At 61.0% G+C, this 17,180-nt stretch overlaps 1 protein-coding gene across 1 annotated transcript in view; it reads left to right on the top strand.

Annotated features, from left to right (window-relative positions):
* The first annotated feature begins 1,561 nt into the window (after positions 1-1,561).
* Positions 1,562-17,180, top strand: part of MOB2 (MOB kinase activator 2) — a 20,896-nt gene continuing 5,277 nt past the window's right edge. The window contains exons 1-5 of the mRNA XM_049614615.1: positions 1,562-1,754; positions 8,844-9,004; positions 9,554-9,647; positions 16,106-16,230; positions 16,934-17,176. Of these exons, the coding sequence (XP_049470572.1) occupies positions 1,645-1,754; positions 8,844-9,004; positions 9,554-9,647; positions 16,106-16,230; positions 16,934-17,176 (733 nt within the window). The 5' untranslated portion in view covers positions 1,562-1,644. The remainder of the gene's footprint in view (positions 1,755-8,843; positions 9,005-9,553; positions 9,648-16,105; positions 16,231-16,933; positions 17,177-17,180) is intronic.

Here is a 17,180-nt window from a genome sequence, read left to right as displayed (position 1 = left end):
GAGCTCCTTCTGCTGTGGTTTTGACAGAGTGATTCATAACCTTGTGGCTGCTCAGAGTTGTCTCACTGTTGGAGAGGGAGCTTATAGACAAGCCAGGGAGGAGGCTGGAGTGACGCACGGGTGACAGATGAGAGTTGGAGGCATCGGGATGAGCACGTGTGTAGCATAATACGCACACAGACGTGTGCAGGTGAGCACACACACTTTGCTTTGTCAGCGGAGAGGACCTAGGATAGGAAAGGACCACCCAAGAGCCAGATCTCGGGTTTTTGTTTTCTCCATTGGAAGGGACCAAGGCTTCTTGGAGAAATGACCAGTTCTAACACAGGGCAGGGAATAGAGAAAGACGAGCTGGTTTCAGCTGCCCAGCCTGCTGGGGCCCCGACCGAGCAGGTGGTGTCATCCCTTCGCGGGGGCTCCACACCTCACCTGCCCGGGGCTGCGTGGTCATCCTGTCGGCATCCCTACCCTGGACAGACAGCAAATGAGTGTGGTGCCTGAGGTCATGCTGACTCCCAGGGTGGCAGTGGGGACGCCATCCTGCCAGGGCAGGAGAGGCCTTTTTTGCCCTGCCTCACAGGTGACTGGAGCTCTGCTGGCGGTGTCCTCAGCTGTGCCCGGGCAGAGGTTGCCTTTCGCTGTCACTGAGCTGTCCTCTTGGTGGTTTTGGAGTTGCCACTGGGTTGAACTTGGACAGATGAGAAGGTCGGCAGGGCCCTTTGTGGGATGTGGCCTTGGTGGGCGGAGGGCAGAGCTGAGCCTGGGCATATGGGTGCAGGGGCCTGGCAGACCTGTGGCTGTGCTCCGTGCTGGCTGGGGCTTGTCAGTGGGCACGGGGAAGGGCTGTCACTGTCACTGTGGTTGGAACTGAAACCAGGGTTGAGCAGATGTTTGATTTGTCAGTACTTTGTGGCCTCCTGCGTATACAACAGCTACAGAGAAGTTCTTGGGCACACAGCTTCTTTCACCCTCCTAGGAAGGTGTTCTGGATGTTTCTATCCAGGTCTGCCCTCCAGGAGCAGCCTCTGCCCAGTGCGAGCTCGGTGCCTGCCCTGGATGCCCTGGAAGCCAGCCAGCTTTATCTTTCCAAGGCTGTAGGAGTGTCGGTGCGCCACAGGCTCATGCCCATGCTCTGCAGGTGTGCGGTCAGCCTGTCCGCCCACCCCCACCCCTGCCCCAAGCCATGCCTCCACCGGTTTCTTGTCTCAGCTGGGCTGGGGTCAGGCAGGGGCTGTGTGTTGGCCCCAGGAGCACATGGGGCAGACCTTCTGCCTGCTCTCTGTCTGAAGGGCCATGTGGTGCCACCCTGGGGCCTCGCTGATGGGTCCTCCCAAGGGCTGTGCCCCTCCCCGCGGCAGTGGCCTTGCCCCACACAGCGCCCGCAAGGCGCCACTTTGAAAAGGCCATCGAGACACTCCCTCACTTAACCAGACTTGGCCAGCCTTGCCTGTAAAAGGAGCAGCTGTTCCTTTCTACCAGGCCAGAGTCCTCCTTTCTCTCCCTGCGTGTCCTCATTGGCTGGTCTCCGGGAGGGAGGGAGGGAGGGAGGGAGGGAGAGAGGGAGGAGAGAGCAAGGAGGGCGCGGCTGTCCCGTGCCAGTGCCGCGGCTCCTGCTTTCCCTCCCCGTGTCTGCACTGCCCCATCATGCTTGGAGACCACAGCAGTCTCCCCACAGACCGAGCTCTGCTCAGCCAGCCCCCCAAAACTGGACTCAGCTGCAAAATGGTGCTTCAGGCAGTCGGCAAAGTGCTCAGGTGAACGGGACGGGCCAGTGGGGGTGGTCTGACCGTCCCCAGTCCATATCCCAGGATTCAGCCTGCGGAGCACTGGCGGTAATCGTCCGCTAAAGTGCCGGTGGCAGGCAGCCGCTGGCAGGGCATGGGGCGGCCAGCTGGATCTGGTCGGGAACTTTGTTTGGAGTCCAGTCTTCCCTAAATGCCTGCACTTCCTGCTGCTTGTGGGAGGCAGCTCGCTCACTTGACAGAGTGGCCCCGGAGGATCTGGATGAGGACAGGGGGCCCACCAGTGACCCACCTCCCTCTTGGTGGTTAACCACGTTTGTGACCATGGAAGTCCTGCCTTGCCCCCTCCCGAGCCTGCCGGACAGGTGCTTCACCCCCGGTAGGGTGTCCTGCCTGTTGGCCGTAGGCAGGATGACCGGAGCCTGTCCATGAGTGGCCTTGTCCAGAGACCTGACGTGGGCCACGGCTCTCCGCTGTGTGTGTGTGTGGGGGGGGGGGGGGGTTGCCAGAAAAGCCATTTTTGCGAGCTGTTTAAATTTATTTTTCTGACCTACAGAAGGGTTTAGAGAAAGCCAGTGCAGTGCATGTCTGCGTCAGAGTAGGTCTGTTTCGGGCGTTGGGTAGAGCAGGTGCGGCTTGCTGTGTGAGAGAGCCTGGGGCCCGGAGCGGGCGGGGGCGGCCAGGAGGGCCAGTGAGCAGCAGTGGCCTTCCTGACCCCCAGAGATGGGCTGTTCTGTGCTCTCAGGGGTTAGGGGCACAGCCAGAGTCCGTGCCCAGAACGTGTCACAGTCGAGACTCAAATCCAGTTTTCTTCAGTGTAATCATCTTACCTTTGCCTGAGACTTCAGTGGGTCATAACTTTTAAAACTCAAAGCGAGTGCCTCTTGCTTTTCTGTTCTGTCTTTAGCTGTAACCAAACTAAGCAGGCCTCTTGGGTGAGGGTGTGACTGCTGGTGGTCATCGCGGAGTGACCGATCCGACCTTCCGTGGGCACCTCTGCTTTCCACCCCCCTCTTCCACAGCGGGTCACGAGTGTGCCGCACAGGGAGGACCCCGGCGAGTTACAAGTAGAAACCAGAGATCCAGCCCGTTAGCTGCCCAAAGCTGTCCTTCTGTCACATTAAGGTGTGAGATTTGGAAACGTGGCCAGGTTGTGGGTGCTCTCCTCCAGAAGTTTGGCTCAGACCCGGAGCAGCGCCTGTCCCTGGCCTCGTGCAGGGACCACGCGGGTGCCCACGTGCGTGCCATGGTGAGGGCCGAATGCTGAGGTGGGCTCCACAGAAGACAAGAGGCAAGACCGACTCTGCTGAGTCTCTGCGTGCACTTGTGGCAGACTGGAGGCCGAGCCATTCTCACGGGGGCGGGGGGGGTGGTGGGGAGGTGGGTCTGGGAGGACCTCACAGTAGAGGTGACGACTCAGCCAGATTAGGGGAAGAGCACTCACTTCACAGAGTAGCAAGAGTTAACGTTGAACTCTGAGCAGTGGCCACACCGTGGCTCAGACAGCACTCGGGCACCTGGCGCACGTGGACGCTGGGTCCGGGGTGTCTGCGTGCTTTTCTCAGTCTGCCGTGGCTTTTCCCCTCTCAGTGGGTCTCTTGTTCTGTAGGGGATACGAAGGCTCGTGAAAGCTTGCTCTGTTCGGGGGTGCGGACCGCCGGGCAGTTAAACCGAGGAGGGAGACGCCCTGCGGGTCCCTCTCGGCAGCCTCAGGCTGGCCGTGGCCTGTGGGGACTCAGTGGGGGTCCCATCCCAAGCTGGGTCTTCCCAGCTTTTGGTTTCCAAGGCTCGGTGACAGGAAGGGGGTTACAGGGGCCCCAGGGCCAGTGAAGACCAGCAAGGACGCGATCAGGAGGGGCGTCTCCACACGTCACGGTGGTTTTCGGGCCCCACACCAGGCCCGCCACGTCACAGTCTTGAGGGTAGGCAGTGCTGCCGAGCCCCAGTGCTTTCACTGTCCCGGGGTTGAGGGGCTTGTGGGAGGAAGGTCCCCTGTGTGTCTGGCCCTGGTCGCGGGCCCGTGTGTGCCCTGGCCGTGTGGGGTGACAGGGCTGTCAGCGACGTCCCTGCCGAGCCTGCGCCCTCACCGCCGTCCCAGGAAGGAGGTCGGTGCGTTCCTGTGCCCTCGGCCCGGAGGCTGCCCTTGCTTCCCCCAGCGTGCCACCCCAGGTGGCGGCGTCTGTCAAGCCTGCGCCCGGGAGCTGAGCCTCTGAGCCCGTGTGCCTCCCTCCTGCACGAGGCTGCCGTGGGGGGCGGCGGGCTGGGCCCAGGGCGGTCAGCGTCCACTTGTGCTGCTCTCTCCATGCGCCCCTGCTTTCCCAGACCGCCGTCGGCACCGTCTGTGTCCGTGCAGCACTTCCTGGGGGCCTCTACATGCCGCAGGCCCACCGTTCACACACCCGCAGGTTCCTCGTGATCCTGCTCCCCCACCCCCAGACCTTTGGCCTGCATCCCGGGAGGCTGCCTCGGTCAGCGTGCCCCCTCCTCCGGGGTCTCCATGCTTCCCGTGACTTCCCACGGGGGTCCCTTCCTACACCTGCCCTGCCTCCTCCCAGCCACATCCTTAGCCGTCTCAGGGTACCAGCGTCCAGTGAGCACTTCGGGGGCCAGACTGGGGGACAGGAGGCTGAGCAGGACTCTGAGGAAAGAAGGGGTCTCCCCCCGTCCTGCCCTTCTTCCCCTGGCTCTGTCCGCTCGCCAGGCGCTGCTCTGTGCCCGGGGACCACCGGCCCCTTGCCCCAGCATGGCTGAGGGCTTGAGGAGGCCTCCCGTGTTCAAACCTCACAGCTGCTTGTTGCTCCTTTCGGGTGTGGCCGGGCCAGCCAGGGCATTACCGCGTCTGCCCGTGGGGGCCAGCCCTGTGCGTTGTTGAGCTGACTGCTGGTCGCATTGGCATGGGACACCCAGTGTCCCCTCAAATCCAGCCCGTCCCCAGGTGTTCTTGGGCAGCTGGGGATTCCTCACGGTGTGTCTGTGTCCCTAGGGCAGACCCCTCTCCTGTGGCTGACAGATGCCTCCCAGCCTGTTGGGCAGGCATCACCACATGGATGGATTACGTGTCATTGCCAGGCTATGGCAATGACAACCTCGGGAGCCTTCCTGGTGGCACCAGTGGTGTGACATTGGACAGGAAGTGTGTTAGGCCAAGCATGTGGGCAGAGGGACATGTGTGGGGTATGGGGACTCCTGCAGAGGCGGGACAGGTCATCCCAGGACACTCCACAGGTGCCAGGAGTAGTGGAGGGTGCACGGTGAGGCTGGCGGGCAGGCACCCACTGGGGTGAGGAGACACCGGGAAGACGTTCTCCGTAGGGCCTGGGCCCTTCCCCGATGGATGACCAGCCTCGGAGCGCAGCCGCTAGACCCGGAGCAACGTGCAGGGTTCCGTCGGGGGCTCTCTGCCTATGCCTGTGGCCATACTCTTCCCGAGGTCCCGGCAGGCCCTGTGGCGAGCCAAAGCCTGTGTCCGCCTTCTGGTCCCTTCAGTGCAGCTCCGTGCCAGGGCCTCAGACTTTCACTGTAGCTGTGGGCGTCCCAGGGAGCAGTAGCGGGGAGAGCCAGAGAGGAGGAACCCAGCCGTGTGGTCCCTGGGCAGACCCCTGGGCCTTGGCCAGACAGAGCCGGCTCCAGAGCCCAGTGCCCGTGGGGTGGGGAGCACAGGGTCTCGTTTTCTCCACCGATGTGGCCATAGGGACAGAGGACAGGTACCAGCACGGTGTCGCATATAGCAGCCTGTTCTACCTCGAAGGCCACGAGGTGTTTTCTGAAATCTTGCGCCTGCTGCTGTTGGCGGCAGAGGAGTGGGGCTGGGTCAGGGCCACTTGTTGGCCAGAGGGGCCAAGTGTCTTGGCAGTGGACGGGACACAACTTGGGGCGGGAGGGACCTGTCGTGGCTGGGCTTGTGGGCCCCTCCTGCACAGGCCCTGCCGGCACGGAGGCCCTGCGGGTCCCCAGACGAGCCCCAGACACGCTTGTGCCTTCGTGCTGCGCCCTTTGGGTCAGAGCCCATTATCTACTGTCTGCTCGTGGGACTGAGGGGAAGAGGACTCGGTCCAGAGGTCCCAGGCCAGCCCTGGGTGGTGAGGACAGTGAGAGCAGGGGGAACCGGCTTGGAGAGGTGGAGCTTGGCGGGCCTGCTCTGCGTCTGCCTGTTTGTTGCAGGAGAACAGGTTCAGATAGCAGCAGGTGAGAAGGGCGAGGAGGCCGAGGCCTTCTGACCACGCGGGTCACAGCCCACATCCTCCCGGGGCTGCCTGCCTGGCCCTCCGCGACTCGGCCCACAGGGGCTCCCAGGCTCCCCTAGAAATGGACTCGCCAGCATGAGGGCGCCACACCCTTCCTAAGGCAGTGTCCGCGAGCGGGCCTGTGTGTGACCCCAACGACTTCCTGCACCACACCGGTTCCTGCTGCTCCTCGCATGTCTGCTTCTGATGCGTGGTCCTCGAGTCACTTGGTGACATGGCTCCTAAATGGCAGGGCAGGGAGGTGCTCAGACAACTGGCTCTTGCCCCATCCCTACACGTGTGATCGTAGGACCCTCTAGACCCGGGGATCAAGGCCCGGCATCTGTGGTCGTAGCCGGGTGAGTCAGAGTGAGGTGCGGGCAGGTGTGCACGTAGAGCACAGGTGAGGGGTTGGGGTCAGATGGGGCCTAGACGCAGGGTGGACAATGTGCCCAGCAGGTGGATGTTCGGTGGTGGGGGTGGGGGTGGCCGGAGCAGAGCTGCACGGGTTGAAGTGCCTCCCGTGGGCTGGACCCTCGTGCCTGGCGCTCTGGGCACAGGAGATCTTCCAGGCGACGCAAGCCTTTCTGACAGGGTGGCATGTGACTCAGTAGCAGAGACGAGGGTCAGGAGAAGGGCAGGGGGCAGGGAGTGAAACGGCCCTTCCCACGACCTGCCGGGGCATCTGAGGGCAGCAGCAGAGCTCCTGGGCTCCCTGAACCCTCCAGGACCCGGTCTCCCTCGACACATTCTGGGGAAGGGTGGGAGCCTCGCTCTCCCAGGCCAGGGGACCACAGGGCCCTGTGAAGCGCATGTCCACACTTGTCCCCAGTGAACAGCCCCACCGCACAGTCCCCTGGGCAGGGACCTCTGAAGTGCTCACTGCAAGTGTGTGTGTGGGAGAGAGACAGAGACCTTCACGCCTGTGCTCCAGCCTTGGCCTGCTCAGGCAGGGCTCGGAGCTCCGGTCGGGGGGGGGGGGGGTGTCTGTCCCGCCCTGTCCCCAGGACGCTGTGGCCCTGCGTGGCATTGGCCACTCCCAGTGGTGCACCAGGAGGCTGAACACACGTCGCCTTTTAAGGAGAAGATTTGCTGAGAAGCTGAGGGAAAACATCTCCCTGGCATTCGGGGAACATATTTCCTTCCTGTTTCTCTTAAATAAACCACCAGCGACTTTTCAAAACAAGAAGAAAAGGACAAGGTCAGGGAGCTGCAGAGACCTTTCACCCCTGCTCCTAGCAGGGCTGGCAGGGGGAGGGATGCACAGGGAGCTGAGTGCCCGGAGCCGTCGGGACGGCAGTGTTCAGCTCCGCCACCACGAGGCCATGCCCCCGCCGAGGCCCACGGCGCAGTGAGCCGGTCTGCCGCTCCTTCCGCAGGCACCACAGCCCTTGAGGGTGTGAGCGGGTGCGGCCTGGGTGCGCGTATGCTGGGCCCCAAGTCCAGGCCCTGCCCGCCTGCCCCCCCACCTCTGCGGCCCAGCCAGCACGGCGACCACAGCCCCCCAGAGTTTGCAGGGGGCCAGGTGGAGGAGGGTGGCCCTTGGTGCAGTGGGCTCATGGCCATCCTGACGGGAGCGCCTGCTGGTTTGCCAGGGCGGGCACGTGCCCACTCCGGCCCCTCACCCCCACAGAGCAGGAGGTGGATGGGCTTGCGTCCCCTGGGGTTCTGGCCCTCAGGCCCGTGGCCGCTCCGGGGACGGGGATGATCCCTCCTTGAGAGTTGATGGCCACGGTGGCCTTTTCTGGTCAATAAGACTTCATGACGAGCAGTCTGTCTTCCGTGGGTCACAGTGTTTGCCGTTAAAGAATTCGGTTCAATTAAGAGTCAAGCGACTCATTCGTGCTTTTAAGCATTTCCCTTCAGTTTCTCAGACTTTCCCCCAGGAGCCCAATTCAAGAATTGGGGATTTCCTACAGGTGCAGGAGGATTGCAGTGTCGCTCTGAGCTGACCGCTAGATGGCGGGAGGCCCCCCTGCCCCCTCCACATTGGGTGGTTGCTGCCCGGAAGGGGGAAGGGCCGTGTCTGCACGTGGCCCTCCCCGGGGTCCTCTGCCCTGAGGCGTGTTTGCCCAGTGTGGGCTCCAGTGTGACAGATTCAGTGACTTCTGACAAACCCACCCTGGGCCACTGTGTTGGTCACGTGTCTCTCGTGAGGACGTCCTGTCTTATTTGTGTACCCAGTTCGCACACACCATGACCCTGGCTCCGGCCTCTGGGGCAGCTGGTGGGAGGCTGGTTCTGAGGCTAAGGACTCCCCCACCAAGGAGGGGCCCCCTCAGCACCAAGAACTTTTGGTTCGTGGGGCTTAGCTACTGATGCTCATTGGATTTGAATAAAAACAAAGACATTTCAAAAAAATGTATTTAGTCCTATAAAAATAGCTATAACAAACCTATTCTGTTTTGTATGACAGCATATTGTTTTGGAAAAGAACTATTTTCAAAACAAAGAAAACCTTTTGGTGCAAAGCGGTAGTTTGAGCAGATTTCCCTCTGCCCCTGCCCGGAACCTGCACCGTGTGCTTGGGACGGAGCCCAGGGTTGTGCAGGGGGGAGCCTCATTCGTGTCAGTCAGTGCTCTGTAACAGTGGGCCGCTGGACCATCTGCACAAAAGGACCGGGGCCCAGGCCAGGGACGCTCTTCCCTGGGTCCCACCCGGTGGCCCTGGGGGCCAAGATGGCTGCAGGGTCACACGTGGCAGGTGGAGCCTGACTAGCCTGGCCGGCGCACCTCCTTCAGTGGGCCCAGAGCGGCCCGTGTCCCCACTCGTGTCTCTGGGCCAGCTCGTGGCTTCCATGCCGGCATTTGTCTGCAGTGACCCTCTGCTCCCTCGTCTCTGGCAGGAAGTGACCCTCTGCTCCCTCTTCCCTGGCAGGAAGTCTAAAGCAAAGCCCAATGGAAAGAAACCTGCCGCGGAGGAGAAGAAGATGTACCTGGAGCCGGAGTACGCCAAGTCCAGAATCACTGACGTTGGGTTCAAGGAGCTGGTGGTGCTGCCCCGGGAGATCGACCTCAACGAGTGGCTGGCCAGCAACAGTGCGTGTGGGCACAGGGTGGGGAAGGGCGCCATGGCGGCTGCAGGTGGTCACCTCCTCCAGGCCTCCCCGCAGCCGGTGGCCGGCCCTGCAGTGCGCTTGGGGTCTCCACCACACAGGGACCCAGCGCAGGTCCTGGCCGTGCCGGGGAGCGTCTGTGGGGTGGGAGTGCGGCCGCAAGGCCAGCAGTGCCCAGGTCATGGGAAGGCCGTGGCCCACGGGACAGGGGGTTGGCTTCCACCTCCACCTGCTGGGCAGGCCTGGGGCTCAGGGCTCAGGGCTCACAGATTGTGTGCCTGCCCCTGAGGCAGAGCAGAGGGGGACTCAGCTCGATGGCCCCTGCCTGTCTGCCCAGCTTGGCACCGTCCAAGCAGACGCCCGAGCCCGCACAGCAGTGGCTGGTGGCCGGCTTCCAGGGCTGGTGCTGTGCGCTGGGACATGTGTCTCTGGTCTGCGGTAGGTGCTGGCTGCCCCAGGGTCCAAGGAAAGGAGGCTGTTCCTCGTGGACGCGATGGTGGGTTTCACGCCTGCCCCTTCTCTTCTCTTACAGCCACCACGTTTTTCCACCACGTCAACCTGCAGTACAGCACCATCTCTGAGTTTTGCACAGGAGAGGCATGCCAGACGATGGCCGTGTGCAACACGTGAGTCGCTGCCTGGCTGCAGCTCAGACCCTGGACCCTCTCACTGCACCCGTGCAGGGTCTCCTGATGGCGTGGGGTCCTCCTCAACGACATCCTGGCCGGGGCTGCACCTCCTGTCGCTGTGGGGCAGGGACACCGGATGCAGAGCCCAGCCAGGGTGGGGCACTCGGCAGTGTGTGGTAGGGGGGTGTCCGCAGTACATGCCCGGCTTGGTTTCCTGAAATGTCAGAGCGTCATGAAGCTGCAGGCACTTCTCTGCTTTACTTAGTGGTCCAGTTGAAGGATGGCTCTTTTCTTTTTTGAGAGAGAGAAAGAGAGAGATCGTGCGCGCAAGTGAGATAGGGATGAGAGAATCTTAAGCAGGCTACGTGCTCAGTGCAGAGCCTGATGGGGGGCTCGCTCCGTGAGATCATGACCTGAGCTGAAATCAAGGGCCAGCCGCCCAACCAGTGGCCGCCCAGGCCCCCGAAGGACAGCTTCTCCTGAGAGCCCCTGCTCTGTGTGGAGGGGGTGACGGGGGACGGTGAGGGACTGGGCGCCTTCCTCACTGGCAGGTTTTGTGGGGCTGGGATGCCTTCTCCGTGAGTTTTCGGTGGGCCTGGGTGCTGGTCACTCTCTTCCGGAAGCGCGTGCACATTCGTGCCCTCAGCAGGGGGGCACCCCGCTGGACTTGCAGCAGCTCTGACTGGGGTGTGGGCGGGAGGGTCCCTGCACAGTGCGGGCTGGCCCCCTGACGGCAGAAGGGATGGAAGGGGCTTTGAACAAGAGGCCGGGTGTGCTGGGGCTCAGCCTAGGGCCGTTGGGACTGAGGACGAGCGCGGAAGCTCCTTTCTGACGCCTCCTTTTTGTTACCGGGGCTGCAGGTCAGGGGCCGATGCAAGCGTACATGAGCCGCTAGCCCCTGCTGGCGAACACACATTTGCTGTGCTGTCCTGAGCCCATCCTGCCGGCAGAGCTGCTGGCCAGGCTGCTGGGCACAGACCCAGCTCGGTCGTAGGCAGGCTGAGCTGGCTCCTAGCCCTGCCAGGCCCTGCTCTCGTGGCCCCAGCAGGTCACAGCTCAGGGCTGGGTCACATGGGAGCAAATGTAGACGATGTACACTCTCCGTTCTGTCACCCAGAAAGAGCCACCGACGGGAGCCCAGGCATTACATGTGTCCCCCCTGGCCACAGGCAAGGGCATCTCGGGGCAGGTGGGGCAGGTCGGCTTGAGGCAGGAGGACATCGATGTGGGAGGGAAGCGCCCTCGCTAGAGTGACGCCAGCGGCAGGTGCTGGAGGCGGGCGAGGACACTGCTCGAGAGCTGTGTGTGTGGTGTGCTCAGTAGGATGCTTGCTGGCTCGGCCTGACCAGGCAGCGTCAGAGGTGACCGGTAGGGGGGGGGGGGGGGGAAGCCGTTCCCCCCTGCCCCCGTGTGCCCTTTGGCATCACCGTGTTTGAGAAGAGACGCCTTGAGACGGCGTAGGGCTTGGTGTCGGGCAGGCCTGCGCCCGGATGTTGGCGCTGCTGTGTGAGACTGGGGATCTGGGGAATGTTAAGCCCACTTCTCTTCATTCTTCTCGACCTTCTGTGGCCTCCTTCACGGGGTTTTTACAGACTCACAGGACCTGGTGTGCTCTAGTGCCTTCCTAGCGGATGTTTGATACCAAATTAGTTTCAGAGAAAAAGGCAGGTTTGCCAAAGGTCAGTCACCCCACAGAGCTGCTTGCTACCTCGGGACCGATCAGCACATCCACCTGGGTCCCGAGTGGGGCCGCGGCCTGTCTGCACCCTGCTGCTGCCCTAGGGATGGAGACCAGAGGGTAGTGTTGGAGTCTCAGAAGGCGAAGAGAAAGGGCTGGGTGGAGGGTGTATTTGAGGAGATAACGGCTGGGAGCTTTCCAAGCGTGGCCGACACAAACTTACAAATTCAGGAAGCTGAATGAAGTCCAAGTAGGACAAAAGAATCCACAGGCAGATGCATCATAACAAAATGGCCGAGAAGAGAAGGCCTTCACAGAGCAGAGCCCGCGGCACCGCGCCTGCGGGGACATTGGCGGGTGCCTGTGCCTCTTGTCAGAAGCCTTGGGCCACAAGGAGGCTCCGCCACGTTTTTAAAGTGAGGAAAGGAGGTGAGAAAAAGAAAAGTGAGAAAAAGCAGGTGTCCCAGAGTCCTTCGGGCAAACCCGTCCTTCAGGAGTTCGGGTGAGGTACGGACCTTCCCCACACGGAGGAAGACCAACCCGCGCACAGCCGGCGCACCTGCTCCACGGGAGTTTCTGCGGGGGGTCCCAGGGCAAGGGGGCTGCGGCTGGGGACCAGCCCTCCGAGCTCCTGAAGCCACGCCTGTCTGATGGGCCAGATGGAGGGGCCCGCGGGGGGCTGTGCTCTCAGCACAGCGCAGAAAGCATGACTGAGTATGTAGTTCATACTCCTGTGAGCAGCCTCTATAGAAGTTGTGTAGATGACACAGCCAGATTCGTAACAGATGAACTGAAAGGAAATACTAAAACATAACCCAAAAGAAGGCACGAAAGAGGAAACAAGGGCGATGAGAAGCAAAGGGAATGAGCAGTAAACAAACGATGGCAGACTTAAATTCAGACTCAGCAGAAATTCTAGTGAGCGTCCGTGGTGCAGACATGCCGATCACTAGGCAGAGGTTGTGCCCAAGGGCCGTGCCCCTGGGCCCCCATCGGGGGCCTCAAATTACAGACCAGCCCGACCCCTGTGTGTGCACACATGCCTGTGACAAAATGTAATTTATGCGTGAGGCACAGAGTGTGACAACAATACCTGATAATAAAATGGGACCGTCATGACAGTGTCTTACAATGAGAGCTGCGTGAACGTGCTCGCTCTGTCTCTCAGCTTGTACCCACATTCTTCTTGTGATGGTGCGAGACGAAAAAGTGGCTGCGTAGGGAGAGGAAGTGAGGGGCCGGCGCGGGCATCGTGACGTGGCCTTGGGTCGCTTCTCTGCCTTCTGCCGCTGCGTGGGGAGCAGCAGCGTCTGCCTCTGGATGGTGGGTCACCGCGAGGGACTGACCCCACGGAAGGCGAAACCGCACGCCCCACTGTGTGAGAATGAGCCAACTGAACAGTGTTCACAGGAAACTCACTTTACTTCCAGTGACATCAGTAGATCACAACTAAAAGCACAGAGAAGATGTATCAGCAAAACACTAATGAGAGGAAAGCCGGAGTGTCTGTTAATCCCAGACACAGTAGGCCTCAGAGCAGAGTCAATGATGAGGTGTGAAGAAGTCTGCATATTTACAAAAGAGTCAATTCATCAAGGAGGATCGATCTTGAACGTGTATGCACCAGACAGCAGCGTTTCCCTAGAGGACGTGGACAGAACTGAGAGAAACGGACAAAAATCAGAGTAGGGGACGTCAGTGCTCCTGTCTTGGAGGCAGAGGGCTGGGAGACAGTAAGCCAGCGAGGTCACAGACTCACTGGCATTGCCAGCCAGCTGGACTGGATGGACTGGAGAGCATTTCACCCTCGGCAGCGCATCCTTCCCAAGCGCACACAGAATAGTCCCCAAAATAGATCACATCCTGGCTCACAAAACAACCCTTCGCAAACTTGAAAGAATCAGAATCGTGCTGAGTCAGTCATCTGATGTCATGGGGTTAAACTAGAATGAGTAACACTTGGAAATTAGCATGTTTCTAAATAATCCGTGGATCGAAGAGGAAGTCTCAGAATTAGAAATGTATTAAACGGAACACAAACGAAAGCGCACCGGACTTGAGGGGACACAGCTACAGCCATGCCTAGAGGGACAGTTGTGGGTACGCGCTTACTTTAGGAGAAGGATCTCAAGTCAGTACCCTAAGCTTCCATATTAAGAGACTAGAAAAAGAAGAGCAAAATAAACCCCAATTGAGCAGAAGAAAGGAAGTAACAGAAACGATCAAAAGTGATTTCTGAAAACAGGAAAATCGATGAAACCAGAAGCCAGTTTCTTAAAAAGATCAATAAAATTGATAAAACTTTAGCAAGATTGACAAAGAGAAAGGTGCAGATTATCAATATAAGCAGTGAAGGGGGTGTCAGCATAAACTCAGCAGATATTAAACATCACAAATTCTTATGGCATAAATATGATCGTTTTCCTGACGGCTCCGGAAACAGCCAAGTGCTTCGGGGTACACTCGGGTGTGTACGCTGCAAAGTGCCCGGTCCCGGTGAGCGCGGTCAGAGGCCTGCGCCAGTGGCAGGCGTGCCGCGCTGTGGGCTGGGAGGCTTGACAAGCTCCAACGGGGAGCTCTCTCAGCCCGCCCTGTTCGTTTGTCGTCGGAGCCCCAGCGGAGCCGTCGTGGGTGCCGATGAGCTGGCTGAGACACGTGGAGGGGCGCAGCCGCTGGCGCAGCGACAACGGTTTTGGGGAAAGGGCAGGAAGGCCGGAAGGATCCCACCACCCAGTTGTAATCGCTGTAAGGCCACGGCACCGAAGACACACGGTGTGGCAGAGGAGCAGACGCACAGGTCAAGGGGACAGCCGAGTCCAGACGTAGACCCACGCAGATGTGGGCCTTTGATTCTTGACAAAGATGCAAAAGAAATTTGGTGCAGAAGGGATAGTCTTTTCAACCAAAGCTGTTGGAAAAAACAGTCATCTGTGGGGGGTGGGGGAGTGAATCTTGACCCAAACCCGGCACTCCATGCCAAAAGCAACTCCAAATGATTCTAAATTGTAAAACTATGAAACTTTTGAAAGAGAGTGAGGAAATCTTCATGACGTACCATCAGGTGAAGAGCTCTTGGCTGTGACACAAGGCATGGTCGTTAATGAAACAGAATCAGCAAATTGAGCATAATCAACATGTAGAGCTTTTGCTCAGAGAAGGACGCCATCACAAGGAAGAAAAGACAAACCACAGACTACGTACCCAAGAAGGGACTCGGCCCAGAACGTGTGAAGAAGCCTCACAACTCGTCTGTGGGAAAACAGCCTGGTCACCGGTGGGCCCGGGCCTGGACACACAGGCCAGCAGAGAAGACACAGGAGAGCAGATGAGCCCCTCAAGCAGCAGGTGGATGGGGATTCAGAAGTCACAGCCCGCGTTGGCGGGCCCAGCGCTGGCGACACTGTGTGCGGCAGGGCCGCGGAGGGACACGGAAGCCAGTCCGGGAGTGGTTTCGCGGCTCCTTCGGAAGGGGCGCTTCCCCTTGCCTGGGCCCGGCAGTTCCGGTCCCGAGTGTCCGCCTTAGACAAGTGAGAGCTTGTGCTCCCATAGGAACCTGTCCTGGAGTGCGTGTCGCAGCCTGAACCGTCATCGCCCCGAGCCGGGGACAAGCCGGTGCCTGAGCGGGTGAGTGGCTGGACATACCAGCACTTCCACACAGGAGCACGTCTCAGCGTAAGAAGGAAGGGGCTGCAGATGTGCGCACGGACGTGGCCGGGTCACCCCCCAGCTCAGGATGCCATGTGGCGTCCCCGGGGGACATCGCTGGTGTGCGGGGGGGGGACTGACCAGGGGCCGTGGCAGGAGGGCAGCATGAGCTGTGTCCGGCTCATGTGGGAAGCACCTGGCCGTCCGCATGGGTGAGGAGCACGGGACCACATGCCACCAGGTCATCTTTCCTGCGTGGTGATTTAAAATGAAAACAAACAAGAGGAACGTCCGAAACGGAGCATCTCATCTTCCTTGGTTCCAGACGGGGCAGTCCTCGTCATCCCTCAGGAGCCAGTGTCTCGGGGCTGCATGTTGTGGGGACCTGTTTCCCAGTTTCTGGGGTCAGCTGTGTTCTCCGATGCCGGCACCTGTGGCCAGGTGCACCTGCCATCACGTGGGGGGCGGGGGGGGGGGGGTTGGGGAATGGGTGGAGCAGGTGTCTGTGCTGCTGCCCACGCACTGGGCCTTGTCCTCCGGATCTCACTGCAGACCTGGGCCTCAGCCTGGCCGCTAGAGGCCGGGCTCCACTTCCTGGCACAGGGACCCCACAGGCTGTCCAGACTGACACAGAAAAGGGCTTTGTGTGGGTGTCCTCAGGTGCTCCGATGCACCCGCACTGACGCCTGGGCAGACAAGAGAGGGGTGAGGCAGAGCCACCTTGTGGTGAGGAGGGCGCCAGGGCGGGCGTTCTAACCGACGGCAGGGCCTTGCAGGAGTTTCCCTTCCTGGGGGAAAACAGGGAGCTTTTCCAGCTTCCGAGGGCTTCGTCTTGACCAGCTCCCCTGCCTGTTCACGTTCTTGGGCCTTGTGGGGCACACGGCACCAGGCGCTCATGCAGCCTGGCCTCCCTGCAGGTACCGGGGAGTGCCACCTTACACCCCGGTCACAGCCCAGACCTTCCACCTCCGAGTGGGTGGCTCTGGTGCCGAGTGGCAGCCGGGGCCGAGTCCCCTTCCCCATCGAGGGCTGGCCTCCTCCCAGGGCCTGTCCATTAGCAAGGGGGCTGTGGCCGGGGGTGGGGCCTGCGTGTCTGTGGTGATGCCGTGACTGGCCTTCTCTGTCCCCACAGACAGTACTACTGGTACGATGAGCGGGGGAAGAAGGTCAAGTGCACCGCTCCCCAGTACGTCGACTTTGTCATGAGCTCTGTGCAGAAGCTGGTGACTGATGAGGACGTGTTCCCCACGAAATACGGTACGTCCCTCCCCTGGTGCTGGGTGCCCCTCCCTGCTAGGCAGGGGACACAGAGCCAGACCTATCGGGAGGGGGCAGCCGTGTGACTGGGGCTGTAAAGCCAGGCAGGTGCCCTCTGGCAGGGGTCAGCTCGGCCTGGGTCGAGACCCCCATCCCCACCCCAGGCTCTGGGACCCGTGGCTTCTGCCACCCCCTCCACCCCCCGTGTGCTGGGGCCATGGCAGTCCCCCTTACTTGGGGCCTGCCAGCCGAGGAGCGGTGGTTGTGGCGGGGGCTCCAGGCCAGTACAGAGCTGCCAGAGGGTCCCGTGCATCTTGGTTCCTGTCATCCTCCGTGGCCCCCGCCCCATCGAGGGCCCCGAGAGCATCCATCACGGAAGCACACGTAATCCCAGGGCCAGGGCCAGGCTGAGGGTGGCCTGAGGCAGGCCCCTCGATGCAGAGGCAGCCGGTACAGAGCAGTAGGCACCTGCCGGGTCAGTAGGCACGCAGCTCCGGGAGCCAGGCCCGGGGCGACAGGTCACTGGAGCGCCTGCCGATGGGGGGAAGGTGGGAGGTAGGGGGGGCCCTCCAGACGGCTCCTGCACAGCCGGTCCCCCCCCCCCCCCACCCCAGCCAGCTCCTTCCAGACTGGTGGGAGCTCGGCGGGACGTGGCCCACCGAGCGGAGTGCCGGTGACGTGACGTCGTGGGCTCTCTCCCCAGGCAGGGAATTCCCCAGCTCCTTCGAGTCTCTGGTGAAGAAGATCTGCAAGTACCTGTTCCACGTGCTGGCGCACATCTACTGGTCCCACTTCAAGGAGACTCTGGCCCTCGAGCTGCACGGACACTTGAACACACTCTACGTCCACTTCATCCTCTTTGCCAGGGAGTTCAACCTGCTCGACCCCAAAGACACCGCCGTCATGGACGACCTCACGGAGGTGCTGTGCAGCGGCGGCGGCGGTGGCGG

The sequence above is a fragment of the Panthera uncia genome, chromosome D1 (genome assembly GCF_023721935.1).
Source record: "Panthera uncia isolate 11264 chromosome D1, Puncia_PCG_1.0, whole genome shotgun sequence".
In the NCBI taxonomy this organism is placed as follows: domain Eukaryota; kingdom Metazoa; phylum Chordata; class Mammalia; order Carnivora; family Felidae; genus Panthera; species Panthera uncia.
Note: the sequence above shows the minus strand (reverse complement) of the source record. Positions and strands in the feature narration are given on the sequence as shown.